The 12,943-nt window shown below is 51.9% G+C and overlaps 6 protein-coding genes across 6 annotated transcripts; 3 read left to right on the plus strand and 3 right to left on the minus strand.

Moving 5' to 3' along the window:
- Nucleotides 1–43: 43 nt before the first annotated feature.
- On the plus strand, nt 44–700 carry VC83_02623 (uncharacterized protein; the record flags this gene model as incomplete). The annotated part of the gene is made up of 1 exon (XM_024466281.1): nt 44–700. One exon carries the CDS (start codon nt 44–46, stop codon nt 698–700), a length of 657 nt encoding a protein of 218 aa, XP_024326082.1.
- Nucleotides 701–1,182: 482 nt separating this feature from the next.
- Nucleotides 1,183–3,014, minus strand: PEP1_2 (Type I transmembrane sorting receptor). The gene is made up of 2 exons (XM_024466282.1): nt 2,469–3,014; nt 1,183–2,414 (listed from the first exon to the last, which is right to left on the minus strand). The coding sequence occupies exons 1-2, from the start codon at nt 2,803–2,805 to the stop codon at nt 1,423–1,425; spliced, it is 1,329 nt and encodes a 442-aa protein (XP_024326081.1). The 5' UTR covers nt 2,806–3,014; the 3' UTR covers nt 1,183–1,422.
- A 119-nt stretch (nt 3,015–3,133) lies between these two features.
- Nucleotides 3,134–4,783, minus strand: VC83_02625 (uncharacterized protein; the record flags this gene model as incomplete). The annotated part of the gene is made up of 3 exons (XM_024466283.1): nt 3,134–4,292; nt 4,361–4,608; nt 4,768–4,783. The coding sequence occupies 3 exons, from the start codon at nt 4,781–4,783 to the stop codon at nt 3,717–3,719; spliced, it is 840 nt and encodes a 279-aa protein (XP_024326080.1). The 3' UTR covers nt 3,134–3,716.
- On the plus strand, nt 3,809–8,120 carry SEY1. The gene is made up of 4 exons (XM_024466284.1): nt 3,809–5,299; nt 5,350–5,799; nt 5,848–7,595; nt 7,648–8,120. Exons 1-4 carry the CDS (start codon nt 5,124–5,126, stop codon nt 7,962–7,964), a joined length of 2,691 nt encoding a protein of 896 aa, XP_024326079.1. The 5' UTR covers nt 3,809–5,123; the 3' UTR covers nt 7,965–8,120.
- Nucleotides 8,121–8,302: 182 nt separating this feature from the next.
- VC83_02627 (uncharacterized protein) lies at nt 8,303–9,496 on the minus strand (the record flags this gene model as incomplete). Its single annotated transcript, XM_024466285.1, has 1 exon — nt 8,303–9,496. The coding sequence occupies one exon, from the start codon at nt 9,494–9,496 to the stop codon at nt 8,303–8,305; it is 1,194 nt and encodes a 397-aa protein (XP_024326078.1).
- A 247-nt stretch (nt 9,497–9,743) lies between these two features.
- Nucleotides 9,744–12,625, plus strand: VC83_02628 (uncharacterized protein). The gene is made up of 2 exons (XM_024466286.1): nt 9,744–11,794; nt 11,856–12,625. Exons 1-2 carry the CDS (start codon nt 10,102–10,104, stop codon nt 11,939–11,941), a joined length of 1,779 nt encoding a protein of 592 aa, XP_024326087.1. The 5' UTR covers nt 9,744–10,101; the 3' UTR covers nt 11,942–12,625.
- The last annotated feature ends 318 nt before the right edge of the window (nt 12,626–12,943 follow it).

A 12,943-nucleotide genomic window follows, 5' to 3' on the forward strand; every position in this document is an offset into this window, starting at 1 on the left:
ACAGATCGCTGAATACTTCCTCCTTTTAGAGACGTTGTCTAAGATGCTCGCTTTGTTCGGCAAACTTCTTGGGTTTGAGTTCATTGAGCTTACAAAGCGTGATGATAACTCAATTGCTGAGCAGGTGGAACATGGTCTCATCTGGCAGCCCAACGTACTCCTCTACAGCGTCTGGAACGACTCCCGCGAAGGCGGGGAACCAGCAGGATACCTATATCTCGACCTGCACCCCCGCCCCGGCAAGGTCGGCGGCTCCCAATGCCGCCCCCTCCAGCTCGGATTCTCCCTCCCATCCCGCCAACACCGTCACTACCCCTCAACGGTGCTGCTAACCAACTTCACTAGACCTTCCCCAGGAAAGCCGTCCCTGCTCCAGCACTCCGACGTAATCCTCCTCTTCCACGAGCTCGGTCACGGTATCCACGACCTCTCCGGCCGGTGCACGTACACTATTTTCCACGGCGCCGAAACGGTAGTAGATTTTTCCGAGGAGCCGTCGCAGATGTTGGAAAATTGGTGTTGGGATGTCAGCGCTCTCAAGGTTTTGGGCATTATGACGGGGGTGAGGTTACGGGATGATGTGATTGACTCGTTGCTGAGAACTAGAGTTGTTCTTTCAGCTGTGAAAATCATGCCGCAGTTGAGGATGACGGTTTTTGATGGGGCTGTGCATTCTGAAGTTGCAGGAGGGGGGGATTGATGTAGCCAAGATCTATGCGGAGTGTGATGGGCTGGGTGGGATTGGAAGTGTTGGGGATGAGTAAGGAACCCCTATCTTTCGTAGGCTCGCGGGGAACTGATGAACGAAACTATAGATACGGCTATGCAACGTACAGACACCTCTTTACTGGTAGCGATGCGGGGATGTACGGATATATCTGGTCGAAACTTCTGGCTATAGATATGTTTGATGCTGTCTTCAAAAATGATCCTCTAGATGGCAAGCGGGGAGGAGATACAGGCCTATGGTTCTTGAGAAAGGGGGAGCCAAGATGAGATGGAGACGCTCGTTCAGTTTCTTGGTTGGAGGCAGACTCCTGAGGCATTCAATAAGTCACTAGGCCTGGAGTAAGTTCAAAGCCGTATTTATCCTGCGGAGTAGACCAAAAATGTGGCAACAGTAGTAGCCCCCATCTCAAAATAAGGGACTTAGACTTGTTCACTTTTGCACGGCTCAGTTGTACCAGTGAGAAGTTAAGTATTATATACTACGCCCGATCATGGATCCATGCAGGGTCTCAATAGTGAATTATTGCAAGATCCCCCACCACTTCTCCACCAACCCTCTTGGGAAATCACTGAAGAACTATCTAAGTCTTCTCTTCCACAAATTGACATCTAGTCAACAAAGCAACCCCTATGTACAAACGTCGCGTTCGAGTCTATAGTTTCTACCCATCCCCAGCTCAGCTGGCCCCTCTCTTATACAGAGCTCGACAGATCCTTATTAGCCCACCCCATCGTGTTGTCTCCGCCGTCGAAAACAACAAACTGGGCCTTCAGCGCCACGTCTCCGAAGATGCTGAATCCGAGACCATCACTGCTTTGAATCCCGCCAAAGCACGTCGCCTTTGTGATCGCGACGTAGTTCATGAAGTGGCCGGGGATGACGCCGCGGTACTCCTCGACACCGAAGGTGAAGCTCGGCAGGGTGGTGTTGCAGGGGAACGTGTAGCCGCCCTGGAGAGCATCGAACTTGGCGCCGCGTACTGCCGACCAGTAGATGCCGACCATGTCGCTTGGCAGGAGGAGCAGGCTAGTTCCGGTATCGGCGATGGCGTACCAGCTGCTGGCGTTGAAGCTCGAGTTGCCGACTTGGAATCCGGAGGGGTTGAAGCCCCAGAAGCCGCGCGATCTATCGACTGGCGTGTACTCGATCTCTCCGGTGTGCTCCGACTCATTGATGTATCCGAAGTCGTAACTCCCAGCAGCCTGCTTCATCAGGTTGACGGTGAATAGAGGGCTTGCGAGGTCATTCATGGCATTCTCGAAGAAAGTCTTCTGTTGCACCGGTTGCACGGTGTTGATGGTGCCGAAGGCAAGTCCGAGAAGACCGGAGGAAGCAGCGTCAGCCTGGAAGGAGGAAGAGACTTGTTGGGCAGACTCAACAGCCTGAGACTGAACAGTTACGCCGCCAATGGAAACGACATCCGTGTAGACGATGCCGGACGATGCGCTTCGATCGCCATAGGTGATATTCCAGGTTGCCCCTTCCATCTTCTTCGAAGTAGAGCTGAGGGTTGGGTTGTACTCGGCTTGGCCATTTTGCTGGTTCTCAGGCGTCTCGTTGGTGTTCACCCAGAGGTCTGCGGAGCCGGTATCAAAGTTGAGGTTGACTGTTTGTGGTGGTGTGCCTATTTGAACTGGGGACAAATATTCACGATCATAAGCTTCTGGGATTGACTCAACCGTGCCTGTAAGAAGTGTAAGTTTTGTGGTACAGATATGATATAAAGCTGAATACTAACCGAAGTTGACGTTCGAGGCGTTAAGAGGCGCTGAGACGCCATCTGTGCCCTGAAGGCGTCCAACAATGCCAGCGATGGCGTTGGCGAGCTGATTCGGGAAAAGAACATTGAACTTCTTGTACGTCTTTGCTAACTCGACGGGGCCGGAATTTGCGGTGCGCTTGTAGTTTGGGTTATGGCGTTGGTTGATTTTGAAGGTTGAGCCGCCGAGGACAAGCGGTCCCTTCCGGTGGTGCTTGGAGAACTTGGTCTTGTGTCTTGGAGATGCATCAACACCCCATGCTGTGAGAGACAGTACCAGCAAAACTGCTGAAAGCAACTTAATGAATGTGTGCATCTTGTTCTGCTTCGGAATACAGACAGATGGCGTGGTAAGGAGCGGCTAAACCAAAGGAGTGTATGGCAAGCAATGTTGCGGAATGAAGGAATATAGCGAAAGAGACCCGGAAAGGAAGATACAAAAGCTCAGGAATTGGAATTGAAGACTACCAACAGCCTTAACAGGGATTAGGTGGGAAAGAAACACCTGCAGCATGAAAAAGAGTGGATGAAGTGGGGGAAACGGGTGACTTGGAGATCGGCAAGGCTATGTATGGGGGGGGAGGTAGATTGGAGGAGGCTCCATATGTGAGAGGTTAAATTAATTCTTCAAAGTACAGGCATGAGGGAGCAAAAACAGCAAGTGCGATCGAGCACGGCAAGTAAGATCGAGCACGGTAAGTAGGATCAAGCTGTCTGCATGGATTAGAGGCCAGGCATTACGAAACAGAGTGATAACACAACAACATTTTGAGGGTAGAGTAAGAGCCAACCCAGCTACACCACCTCAATGGAGTAGTTGGCCGCCCAGTGTATCCCAATTAACCCAAGTTCCTCGTTGTCAGGTTGGTGCGGCAGTCGGTTTTGTGAGAACTGATCGCCGTCATACGCAGTAGATGCCTGTATAACAGGAAGAGAGGCTTGTCCTCCCCTTCCCCCTATCCCAGACATGGCGTCCAGCAAACGACGAGCAGTTAAATCTGAAGAGGAGAAAAGAAAGCCCAAGGTATCAACTGGCAGCTCAAAGAAGGCGTAGATCCCTCTCCTTGTGAGCAATATGTGGTCAGCTGATATCGTCCAGGTGATGTTAACAGCACAATCATGACACTCTGTCAATGGTGATTTTGTTATGAGTCATTAATTTCCGTATTGATATCCGTCACGACCGCGCACCTGAATCCGAATTCACCCATTCCCAGCATCCCACACCTAATGCCGCTCCCCCTCCCCACTCTCCTCACCCATCTCCACATCCTCCGCCTCCGCCGCAACATCCGCATCCGCATCCGCATCCGCATCCGCATCCGCATCCGCATCCGCATCCGTATCATCCCCCTCAGCCAACCTCTTCTTATCCCTACTCTGCGCCTCCTCCCACCCCTCATACTCGCCCTCCTCAAACCTGCGACAATAATCGCCCTGCTTCTCCGAACCCAAGTTCGTCCATTTCCTCGCCAGGTCTTGGTCGACATCATATGTTCCCTCTTTGATCTTCTCCCTGTTCGCTACGAGGAGAACGGAGCGCATGGACTTCACGAACACGTCGAAGCCGCTGCGCGGTTGTCGTGGAGCTGAGGTGCCGTTGGCTTGCGAGGAACGGGTAGTTGATGCCCCGGCCGCAGCGGCGTTGGATGGGTTGGATGCTGAGCGGCCGTTTGCAGAGCCAGCGAAAGAGGCCTGACGCGATCCATTCCCATGCGACAGCCCTGACGCAGCATCAGGCTGATCCTGCAGGAAATCGGGTGCACGTCTTCCGCGTTTCGTTCTTAGAGGTTTCTCCTTCGGCTATAGCTAAACATTAGTCTCTTTGTTCTTCTTTCTTCTCTCCCAAGAAAGAAGGTAGGGCGACATACCGTAGGCGGAGGGCTGGGACTGCCATCTGAGTCTTCGACGTTTGTAGAGGTGCGCTTGGCGAGCTGTTCGAGGAGGAAGGCGCGCTCGAGACGCATCTTTTCGATTCCGCGGCGCATGCGAAGGAGGCGGATTCTAGAGGCGTCGTTGGCTTCTTCGACGGTCTTTATGCGGTGACGGAGTTGGATGCATTTTCGGCGGTAGGCCTCTTCCACGGAGGGTGGGAGGGTTGGAGGGGGAACGCCGGCTGCTGGTTGATAATTAGCTTGGGAGGTTCGTTTTGAAGGCATTGCGATATCGCAGAGCTGTGCGGCGTCTGATCAAGTGAAGAGACAAACGGGGCGTGATGGTCTCTTGCGATTTGCCCAGCCTTTGTTGCGATCGTAGCAAAGGGATGAAAGTCACTCACCAGGAGGGAGCACCATCGTGCCAATGTTTTTGCTTGGGAGCGACTATAATGCGGATAGTCAATCGTGCATGCGGTGAGGTGAGTGGATATGGCTGGAGGGTAGCTAGGATTTGCGTCGATAACAATGATGATGGCTATCACATCGAGTTCGGAAGTACGTACCTTCTGAACGCAACGTGTTGCGCACGCACCCATACCGTGTCATTTCAAAGTTCCTCAACGTCACTTGCTCTAGCCGTACTACAGTATTACCTTGCTCTGTTTTGTTTGAGTCGGCATTGAGAATAGTAATTATCTCCCACACTCCTTGCCCCCCTCTATTGGCGGCACAATAGAAAGGCTTCCGCCTGCGAGCTATGTCGCCCCCGAGCAACGCCGTCACAAACTCCCCACGTCGTCCTTCAGCTGCTTCAAGAGCCACCGCACCCTCGGTTATGACAATGAATGACCACTTTGCTGCCGTCGGCGATGCGCCGACTAAGGAGCAGTATGAGCATGGCATACAGGTTATAGACGATGAGAAGGAGTACAAGTATGCGCCGCGAAGCACCCTGGCGACCTGCAGAACTGACCTCATGGTAGTCCGAATCTCAATACCTTTCTCCAGCAAACCGGCACGGCGCAAGCTGGCTTCAATTACCACCTTATTTCCGTCTTTGGCTCCCAGTCGACGGGAAAGTCGACGCTTCTCAACTACCTATTTGGAACGGCCTTTGGTGTAATGTCCGAGAGCGAGCGCAGACAGACTACGAAGGGAATATGGATGTCCAAGAACAAGCGCGAATCGGACAACGGAGGAGCGCACAAGATGGCTGAGAACATCTTGGTCATGGATGTGGAGGGCACGGATGGCCGAGAAAGAGGGGAGGACCAGGACTTCGAGAGGAAAAGCGCATTATTCGCCCTGGCGACTAGCGAAGTCCTGATAATCAATATTTGGGAGCACCAGGTTGGTCTATACCAGGGCGCGAATATGGGACTTTTGAAGACGGTCTTTGAAGTCAACCTACAGCTGTTTTTGAAGGATAAGCAGTAAGTTCAAAAACACCCCCTTTAAATGCTCTGAAACTGACGATTCAGGGCCAACCCCCGCTCACTCCTGTTCTTCGTTATTCGTGACCATATCGGGACAACCCCTCTCTCAAATTTACAACAAACACTTATTCAGGATCTCACCAAAATATGGTCCTCTCTCTCGAAGCCTAAGGGACTCGAAAAATCACGTATAGAAGACTACTTCGACTTCGCTTTTGCAGCGCTACCACACAAGATCCTACAGCCAGAGAAGTTTGAGGAAGAGGTACTCAAGTTAGGGACGAGATTTAGAGCAGGCCACCGCGTCTCGAGACCTGATGATTCCCACACGGACCAGGAACTTGAAGGCGGTGTCTTCCTCCCAGAATACCACAGGCGCATCCCCGCAGACGGCTTCTCAGTATACGCTTCAGGCGTATGGGAGCAGATCGTGCATAACAAAGACCTTGATCTCCCAACCCAGCAAGAGCTCCTCGCACAGTTCCGTTGCGACGAGATTGCACGAGAAGTTCTTGTAGCCTTCGACGAGATCATCGCTCCCCTAGAAGAGAAGCAGGCGGAAGGTACTAGGCTTGGTAACTTGATCGTTATTGCTGAGCTTGGAATAAGTGGTCTCAAGGCAAGGTCTGCTGCCGTTAAGGCATTCGAGGCAGAGGCAAGCCGTTACCACAAGGGTGTCTACTCGCGCAAGCGTGTGGAACTCGAATCTAAAATCGACACTCGCCTGAAGGCCCTGTACCATGACCAACTCTCTGCCGTGCACAAGGCGGGCGTCAAGTCGTTCAGCGACGCCGTCGGAGATGCCGTCAAGATCGGGCAGAAGAAGGGCGCCTCATACGAGTTTGCGGAGATTGTGGACAAGGAGAAGACCAAGGCGCTGGAGACTTTTGAGGTCGAAGCAAAGAGCCTGGCCGTCCCTGGCGTTCCATGGGCCAACTTCAAGCAACAGTACAAGCTTTTCGGAAAAGAGCTTGACGAAGTTAGCGCGCGCTTACGGCGAGAGGAAATGCGCCGACTGGCAACCCGGATAGAACGCTGGGTTAAGTCTCGCCTTGGTGAATCAGTGGGCTTGGAATTCAACAAGATCGGTTCCGGCCGTGGTGGTTCTGGTGCGCCCGAAGAGGGAACTAAGCCTACCGAGAAGGACCTCTGGGACCGGATATGGACCCTCTTCATTTCGACAGTCAAAGAAGCCGAGACGCGATTCCTCGACCGTGCTCAAAGCTTCGACGCCAGCGAGTCCGAGAAAGAGGTCGGCCTGTGGCGCCTGAGGAGAAAATCGTGGGCGGTGCTGCGAGTGCGAATCGATGAAGAGGTGATGGAAGGTAATATTTTGCTTAAACTGAGAGAAAACTTCGAGGACAAGTTCCGCTACGACGATGCTGGCGTGCCCAGGATATGGAGACCAACAGACGATATCGAGGGTATCTACACCAAGGCACGTGAATCTACGCTAGCCCTCATCCCGTTATTGTCAAGATTCCGACTTGCAGAGAGCTATGCGCCGCCGCCGCTACCGGACTGGATTGGGCATGCCCCTGATGCTGTGGTACCGGATGACGAGGAGGATTTAACCCCTATAGGCGGTGTGGACGAGGAAGAAGGCAAGAGCCTAGAGGAGGAGATGACCGTGCTCAGTGAGGCAAAGCGACAAGATCTAGTTGTGAGGTTCAAGAAGATGGCAGACGGTGTCTACGTCGAGGCAAAGCGCAGTGCAATCGGCGGCGTGACACAGGTCCCGCTGTACTTCTGGGCCTTAATGGTTGCTCTCGGGTGGAACGAGATTGTGGCTGGTAAGTTCACACTGTATCCCCCCTGCATATCCGCAAACTAACGCGCCCGCAGTCATCCGCAATCCGATTTACTTCATCTTCCTGATCCTCGCCGGCATCGGCGCCTACGTGACGTACACGCTCAACCTCTGGGGCCCCATCATCAGGATGTCAAATGCGGCGGCGCAGCAGGCGCTGGACATTGGCAAGGAGCGCCTGCGCGATTTCCTGGAGTCGAATGATGCGGGGAGGCAGGCACTGAATATGGCGTCGGCGAAGGAGGATAGTGATAATATTAACTTGCAGTCTTTGGATAGCAGGGGGAGGAGGAAGGCGAGGATGGCGAGGGGGAAGGAGGAGGATGATAGTGAGGAGGAGATGGACTTGTAAAGTTTTTGGATGGAGGTATGAAGTATGAAGTAATGCTGGATGGGATGGGGTGGGCGGCTGGGGGGAGAGGCGGAATTGTATGTAGTGGGGTTGACGAGGTAGATTAGGGACGTGATATTGTAAATGTTTTAACATAGATGAAGAGCCATCTAGCCAATACTAGATTACTGATATTTATGTCTGTCTATACAGCTATTACACCGACTTCCGAAGGTAAAACCTGAATGTCCAGAAACTAGGCCTATCCTACTGTAAATTCCGTAATATATAAACGCCCCCATCCGCAGTTCAACGCCAGTAGGAAAGTCATTTAGCCATACACATCTCAAACCCTCTTCTCAGAATGCTTCCACACCAGCCTTCCTACCGAACCAATTGCCAAGTTCGTCATCCGCCTTCTGCTCCTTTCCACTATCAGCACTGAAATAATCAGTAACCCGATGCGTGTCCTCATCCTCCTCCGCCGGCCAATCCACATGAGCCGCCATAGCCTTATTATCCTCCAACAAATCCTTAGTCGTCGACCAGGAAAAGCGGCATTCAGGGCCCCAGCCAAAAACCGGATCGATATTACGCTTCAGCCAGGTCGAGCAACGAGCATCTGATGGATAGCCGGACCCCCAGTCTGCTTCGGGCGCTGGTTCGTCTTCGGAGTCACCCATTGTAACGTCTTCTTTGCCCGCGGCATCCTCGTTGGATCCACCATACGCCTCATACAGCACCTCCAGCGCCCTATCTCTCGTGACCTTCGCGCACACACTTGCCGCACTGACACACGGATACAAACTATCCGCCTTCTTCGCCACGGTAATAGACGCGGTAGGGAATATGCGCTCGAGCTTCTTCTGGTACGGGCCAGGCTGGCCAATGGTATCGATGTAGATTTCCCGCACATTGACGCCCATCTCGTAGACCGTCTTGATAAGGTGGATCGTGGCATCCATAGCTTGCTCGTTCAGGTTGTACATCGCGGGCCGCATCATATTGGCGGAGATTGCTCGTGCAGAGAGGACTGAGACGGCCCACCCGCAGTTATCGTAGAGGCTGCTTGGATCGGGGGATGTTTCGGGGGCGGGCGGCACGGTTGGGGTGCAGAGGGTCTCCATTAGCTGGGCGCGGAAGCCGGCGGTGAGGACTTTGGAGTCGTCGAAGTGGTGGGTTTTGGAGAGGAGAGGCGTGGAGAGGGGGACGGGGAGGTAGAATGCGCCGTAGACCATGGGACCGAGGACGGGACCCCGCCCGGCTTCGTCAACGCCGAGAGCGCATGGTGGTCCAGCGGGTGGTTTGGGTAGCGGAGTTGAGGATGAGGGGGCGGGCGCTGATGGTTCTTTTGGAGAAGGAGACGAGGATGAGGGGGCAGGTAGTGACGGTGCGATTGGGAGAAGGGATGGCGGGACTGGAGAGAAATGTGTGTATGATTCGCCGGAGAAAAGTGTAGTGTGGATGACTGAGGGAGGTGTGAAGATTATTGATTGCGAGGGCGCCTCGTTGTCCATATCTACATCAGTCTCATTTTGGGATTCGTTGGCCATGTTTGGTTGTTGTGGCAGAGTATTTCCTGGGTGGCTTTTCAATATATTTATTGAGTACTTGAATTGTCCCCATCACAGCCTTCAACATAAAACCGGGGTGACGCGCTTTGGACGACGCGACGAGCTGTGAGGCTGCATGACAGCCTCGTCGCAATCCATGCGAATGTTCAGTCACATATCACAAAGCAACAGCAAGATTTAACACCAAAATTGAAGGATACGATAGTTATTTAGTTTAATTGAAAGACATTCAACTGCACTGCCTTAATACACTGCTTTATCTTCTGTGGTGGGTTTCAATTGAGTTCTTTTACACTGGATGGTCTTTTTCTGTTTATGATGCCTGGTATGTGAGGTTTGCACCCTGTTGAGACCATTGTTGTTAACTGGCTATGACTTTATGAAATGCGACAACACTCCCTGCCAAATAGTTACATTTCACGATTACACTTTGGCAATCCGTCGTGGGCCAGTACAAAAAACGGCGCATAGAGGCTATTAGCTATAAAAGTTAATATACCAACAAAAGAATCAACACAAGCTCGCGCTTCACAGCACCATCGCCACCGGTATTCAATCAACGCGCATCACGACGCGCCGACACCATGCCTCTAAAACGGACGGCGGCGGCGCCGCGATACAAACCCCGCGAGAACATGTATTTTGAGCCAGGTGTTCGTGGGAGGCATGTTCAATCTATCGGCCTTCAAAATAAATGTACTGATTTTTACAGGAAAACCGGATTGACCGTCCCGGATAGTGGCATTCGCGACGAGTATGGAATCGAACCAATGGACGAGTTGTTTTCGTCGCCCGCGAAACTACAACCCATATCTAGCTCGACCAGGAAGTCTGCGATGAAGAAAAACGCAAACACGACCTTGACGAGCGAGGAGGATATGGATGTTGGGCAAAGCACAATTCCAGAGCCAAGCGCCGTACTTACCGAAAGGAAGAGAGTTAGCATGCGCATGCCGCCTCCGCGGTCAAAATCTCCGGTGAAAACATTCCTGAAGTCGCCGGCAAGGCGACACCCTTCCTTGGGCCCGGTATCGTCACCAACACGCGGCTCAGCCGTATCGCCATCTCGAGTACGGGCTCAACCTCAGGTTGCGCGCCGGCTTGACTTCTCAACGGATGATTTGGATGGAAATGCGCCACAAAGGCTTCCCCATGTTTTGCCGAAAAGGACTTCACAACGAAACCTAGTATCGTCTAGCCCGGCCAAACGACCCAGCGGCGTCAGTTCTGCAACAAGGTCACTGAAGCCCGCTTTTCAGTCCCAAGAAGAGTCGGAAGAGGTGCAGGGGAGCCGCCTATTTGACCTCAGTTCGTCGCGTGATGTCGAAGACGATTATGAGCCCATATATGACGACCAGGCCCTGGGCTCTCCAGAACCAGAGAGAGCTGCGACACCGCCAGAGCCTACACCTCCACCCCCCAAGAAGAGAGGACGCCCGCCGAAACACAACAAGCCTAAGCCATCTAAGAATGCGGGTGTTGACGAAGACCAAGACGAGCGGCCTGCAAAGAAGCAGCGTGGTCCTACAAAGCTAGCAACTCAAAAGGCGCACCCTAAACCAAAACCAGAGCAAGCAACTAGATTACAAAAACAGCCAGCGGCCGATTCTTCGCCAGCGCAAATACAACGGGGCCCACCAAGACCTAGACAGAACGGGCTCTTTATCCTTCGACGAGAAACACCTGAACTTGGGAATTTTGCGACAACTCGATCTGGCAGGGCTTCCATCAAGCCAGTTGCTTACTGGAAGAATGAGACGATCGTGTATGGCGAAGATGATACCGCAGACACCGATGCAAGCTTCCTTCTCCCGACAATTAAGGAGGTCATCCGTCATGATGATGTAGAAAAGGAGAAATCGAAGAGGGGCAAAAAGAGGGGACCGAAGGCCCACAAGAGAGCAGAAGACGAAGAGGAGGATGCCTCTGAACCGTGGGAATCTGAACCGGGGCGCATATATGGCGCTATTAGGGCCTGGAACCCCGACGATCCAACTGGCGCGGAGTCTGCTGATATCGAGGACGAAATTGCTTTCTCTAACGCTGCTATTATAACCAGGGAAATCTCTGGTTCTACTGTCAAGTTTGCCAAGATCCTCACATTGCCCTTCTTTGGATGCGGCATGGTTGATTTGCCGCCTGGCGCTGTTAAGAAACCGAAGAACGCCAGAAAGATGCAGATGATATTCTTTGTACATAAGGGGAAAGTAGTCGTCACAGTAGGCGATAATGACCCATTTCGAATTGGGACAGGAGGGATGTGGCAGGTCCCGAGAGGTGCGACTCCATACCCAGGTTCTACATATATTTTGAGACGCCTACTGACTTGTTTTTCCAGGGAATTTATATAGTATTGGAAATGACTCAGACAAGACGGCACGCGTCTTCTTCGCCCAAGGGTGCGAGGTGGAAGAAGTGGAGTAGAGCAGCGATGCAACGAAATCAGGAGTCAATGTTTGCGTCTTTCTAATATGTGGGTCTGTTACGGCTGGCTCAAAGCGAGGAGTTGTGGATGGGAATGGGAACGTGGCATTAATACCAAATTTGGCCACACTTACTTATGGCGGCATATTAACGTGGTCGGACACCGAGTCGACCGCGACACCGAGTCGATCACTTTTCTATACCCTTACCACCTCGAAATATAATATTCATTAAAACTACTCACTATAAATTGGAAGCATTTATCGTTTGGGTTTAGCTCAAATCCTGAGCTCAATACTGAAAAAACCCTTCAAGCCTCAGTTACCCCTATTCAGGTCCAAGACTCAAACTTGTTCCAGATCAAAGATTTTGACCAAACTATGGACGATATATCATCTCTGATATGGGTTAAACCTTTCCAACCTGTCCTGGAGATAGCAGCTACTTCGGATTTGGAGAAATCATCTCAGGAGGTCATTTTGCCTTTAGCATACCAAGACTACCAACATCTTTTTGACAAGGCAAAGGCATCAATTCTGCCAAAGCACCAGCCTTATGACCATGAGATACCACTCGCAGAAGGCTCAATGCCTCCCTACGGCCCTATCTACTCTCTATCTGAATTAGAGCTGAAAACTCTCAGAGAATACTGTAATGGTGGGTGCACCAGATGTGAGAATCTAGCCACCCAAGGAAGGGATGAATTTACTAAGACAACACACTGTCTTAGGAAACAGAGCCAAAGGGTTGTAGCTTAGACTATTCCACAACACAGCAATCAGGTGTGTGATGTAGTGAAGTGGTTCAGACAAGTTGCAACAAATGTTGAGTCTGAGAACTCAGGGGTAAGTCAGAGGTTAGCACCTCACTGACTTTTCAAAAAACAGAGAATAACAAGATCAATGCTTGGAAGCTTGGAAAAGACGTAGAAGTATGTGCTAGTCGATTTACTGTATTGTCTGCTTGCCCTTTCTTAAGGAAAGGGCAATCCTATTTATGCCA

This window comes from Pseudogymnoascus destructans, assembly GCF_001641265.1.
Source record: "Pseudogymnoascus destructans isolate 20631-21 unplaced genomic scaffold scaffold_5, whole genome shotgun sequence".
NCBI lineage: Eukaryota > Fungi > Ascomycota > Leotiomycetes > Thelebolales > Thelebolaceae > Pseudogymnoascus > Pseudogymnoascus destructans.